The sequence below is a fragment of the Ursus maritimus genome (assembly GCF_017311325.1).
Source record: "Ursus maritimus isolate PB19 chromosome X unlocalized genomic scaffold, ASM1731132v1 scaffold_X1, whole genome shotgun sequence".
NCBI lineage: Eukaryota > Metazoa > Chordata > Mammalia > Carnivora > Ursidae > Ursus > Ursus maritimus.
This window is the reverse complement of record NW_024423319.1, coordinates 99,384,383-99,388,163: the sequence shown is the minus strand read 5'-3', so window position 1 is coordinate 99,388,163 and position 3,781 is coordinate 99,384,383. Positions and strand designations below refer to the sequence as shown.

At 53.4% G+C, this 3,781-nt stretch overlaps 1 protein-coding gene across 1 annotated transcript in view; it reads right to left on the bottom strand.

The window, feature by feature from the left end:
- The window catches only part of NR0B1 (nuclear receptor subfamily 0 group B member 1), a 5,948-nt gene extending 4,284 nt beyond the window's left edge, over positions 1-1,664 (bottom strand). The window contains exon 1 of the mRNA XM_040626193.1: positions 494-1,664. Within this exon, the coding sequence (XP_040482127.1) occupies positions 494-1,664 (1,171 nt within the window). The remainder of the gene's footprint in view (positions 1-493) is intronic.
- Between the last annotated feature and the right edge of the window lie 2,117 nt (positions 1,665-3,781).

Genomic DNA, 3,781 nt, shown 5'->3' with positions numbered 1-3,781 from the left:
TGGGGGGGGGGGGGGGGTCTAGGACTCCTTAACAAATGTCTCCTTTCTTACTAGCCTGAATAGATTTCCTCTAACAGAAAGGTTCTAGTAAATTTCAGAACTGGGTTTCAGAAAGACATATTGCAGAATTTGCAGTGAACACAAACTTTTCTTTCTATAGCGATACTACTGGATTTAAAATACTAGAGGAGAAGGACCATCCCTGTGCTTCGATGGCAAAAACTTTTCCTTAGTAGCAGAAAGAGATAGAGACAGAAGTAATAAACCTCATCAAACAACCACCCCCGCTCTGCTGAGTGTCTCGCAGCAGCCCACCCACAAGGAGTGCGTTCTGGAGTTCCCCCAACTCTGCGGAATTACTCGTGATTCTTTGCTGGTGCCCTGACACTCCCCTGACCACCGAAAACTCTTCCGTGTCTGCGCCTCCGTTAGGCACTGCCCAGGGTTTTTTTTCTGAACAGAGAAAAGCCTGCGCCCGAGGCCGCGCCCTTACCCGGGTTAAAGAGCACGGTCCCCTTGAGGTAGGCGTACTCCTTGGTACTGATGTCCAGGCTCCAGCACTTGGCAAGGAAACACTTGATGGCTTGGACTTCAGCGGCCGAAGGCAAATGCCCGGCCTCCGGCGGCGGTGCCGACGGCGGCTGCAGCGGGGACAGAGGCGGCGGCTCGTCGCCCGCGGTCTCCCGCCGCCTGGTGGTGAGGATCCTCTGCAGCAGGCTGGGCTCCGAGGTCTCTACCGTCTCAAAGTTCAAGCGGTCCTGGGCCAGCTCGAGCATGAGCAGCGGCGCCCAGCAGTTGCGCACCAGCACCAGCTGCTGGTCCAGAGGGAGCACCTGGAAGCAGGGTAAGTACTTGACAAAGCGCAGCGTCTTCAGCAGGCCGGCCGAGGCTGCCTCGCAGACCACCTGTGGATTCTTGAGGGCCACCGGCCGCTGCGCACCGCACTGGGGGTCCCACCAAGGGGCCGCGGGCTGCGTCTCAGGAGCCCCGTGCGTCTGCTTTGCGCTGGTGGGCAAGTGGTGGAGGATGCTGCCCTGGCCTGGGTGGTCCTCCCCGCAAAAGCAGCAGCGGTACAGGAGCGCCACTGCCTGCCCGCCCGGCAGCTCCCCTCTGCCCCCCAGGCCCTGCGCGCTGTAGGAGCGGTCCCACCACACGCCCCCAGGCCGCGCCTCGGGCGCTTTCGGCGCCACGTGCGTCTGCTTTGCGCTCGTGAGCAAGCTGTAAAGGATGCTACCTTGGCGAGGGTGGTCTTCACCGCAAAAGCAGCAGCGGTACAGGAGCGCTGTGGTCCGCCCCGCAGGCAGTCCCTCTCTGCTCACCGGAGGCTCCGAGCCGCAGGAGCAGCCCCAGCACGCGCCCCCCAGCCGCGCCTCGGGCGCCTCCGGGGCCGCGTGCGTCTGCTTTGCGCTTGTGAGCATGTTGTAGAGGATGCTGCCCTGCCGCGGGTGGTCTTCACCGCAAAAGCAGCAGCGGTACAGGAGCGTCACTGCCCGCCCACCCAGCAGCCCCTCTCTGCCCACCGGGGGCTCCGAGCCGCACGAGCAGCCCCAGCATGTGCCCCCCAGCCGCGCCTCGGGAGCCTCCGGGGCCGCGTGCATCTGTTTCGCGCTCATGAGCATGTTGTAGAGGATGCTGCCCTGCCACTGGTGGTCCTCGCCCGCCATGGCCCGCGGTGCCCGGAACCCGGCTCTGTCCGGTGGCTGCCGCCTGGGATCTATTTATACCAAGCGCTCACGCACGCGCGTCGGCCGTCTCCGCCAGGGCAAGGGCGCCGAGGGGGGAGCGCGGCGCTGTGCTCCGGTGTGTTCGCCCTTGACCTCAGCGGGTCCAAAGGGGCAGATGCTCCTTAAAGGCTGAGAATGAAGGAGGAACGGAGGCACGGGAGCTCCTGAACACTTCTTTCTTTCCTCTCGTTACACCCTTTCCTGCCTCTGGAAGACAGAGCAGAGAGCAGGTAGCAGGTATTTGGGGGCAGTGTTCCAACTCTTTCCGTTGAAACCTGGCGTCTAGTTTACTCCCTTTATTGGAAGGGCAGGGGGGGCGACAAAAGGGGGGAAATCTCTTTGTGCCATCTCTGGATACTTTCATTAAGTGATCAAACTTTTTATGATTTATATTTTGCATATGGATACGGAAGTCTCATTTTCAGAGAACTTTAAAAGTACAGACCATGGACCAGCGGTATCAGCATTACATGATAACTTGCTAGAAATGCCCAATCTCGGTCCCCAGCCAGAACTTCTGACTCAGAATCTGCATTTTAATGCAGTCCCCAGGGGATTTGCATGCACTTTACATTTTGAAAAGCATGGGTTTTAAGGATGCTGTCATAAGCGTTTTGTTTAATTCAATTGATATTCATGAGCACCCACTTTATGTATTAAAGAGCATGAGCAACCAGGATGTAAAAGTGGCTAATATCTGGGGATATAATAATCACAGGGGCTGAGAGGTTGGTGCAGTGAGAACTTTGGATTCTTCTAGAGGTATTACCTTGGGTAGTTGCATAATTAACATTTCTTCTCCCATTCCTCCTAATTGAATAATGAGAAACACAGGTTTCAGGAAGCCTGGCTCCTTTGATTCTCACTTGCCACACAGCCTCCTTTTTTGAGTTCTATATAGGCAATGAGATCACTGGGTCTTTCCACATCACCACCTGCCCCCCTTGTGTAACTGTTTCACCAACCAGCTGCTTAACTTCAAGAATCACAACGCTGTAGTCCTCAATTTCCTCATCTCTAAAATGGGAGGCTTGCTTAGTGATTTCACGGGTCCAGGAGTGAAGACTATTGTATACCAGCTGGTCTAAGATTATCATTCTCCTTTTGCAGTTTCTCTGGTGTCTCAAATTTTGAGCATAAGAGGAATACCTAGGAGACACTGCTTTGCATTCAACCTGACATTTTATTCTGTGTGTGAGAGTCCCTACAACACAGAGGTTAAATCTCCAGCACTGGCACCAGATTGCCTCAATTTTAATTCTGGCCCTGACACTTTGTAAGTCCGTGGCCTTGGGCAATGTATTGGTTTCCTATTGGTGCTGTAACAAATTACCACAAATGTAGTGGCTTAAGGCAACACAAATTTATTATGTTACAGTTCTGGAGGCCAGCGGTCTGACATCAGTTTCACTGGGCTAAAATCAAGGTGACATTCCTTCTGGAAGCTCCAGGGGAGGATCTTTTTTCTTGCCTTTTCCAGCATCTACAAGCTGCCTGTGTTCCTTGGCTCCTGGCCACATCACTCTTACGTCTGTTTCCATCTTCTTTCCCACTCTTTTAAGGACCCTATAATTACATTGGCCATAACCATATAATCCAGAATCATCTCCCCATCTCAAAATCTGTAGTTAAATTACATCTGCAAAGTCTCTCTCTTTTTTTTTAAAGATTTTATTTATTTATGTGACAGAGATAGAGACAGCCAGCGAGAGAGGGAACACAAGCAGGGGGAGTGGGAGAGGAAGAAGCAGGCTCTTAGTGGAGGAGCCTGATGTGGGGCTTGAACCCAGAACGCTGGGATCACGCCCTGAGCTGAAGGCAGACACTTAACCACTGCGCTACCCAGGCGCCCCCGTCTGCAAAGTCTCTTACCATGTGAGATAATATATTCACAGGTTCTGAGTATTAGAATATGGACATCATTGGGGGGACATCATTTAGCTTTTCACAGGACAGTTCCTTAAGCCACCTGTTTCTCACTTTCCTTACTTGTAAAGTGTGGACAATAGTGTTTGTGAGATAATCCTCATACATGAGTTACTCCTGTAAAACGTTTG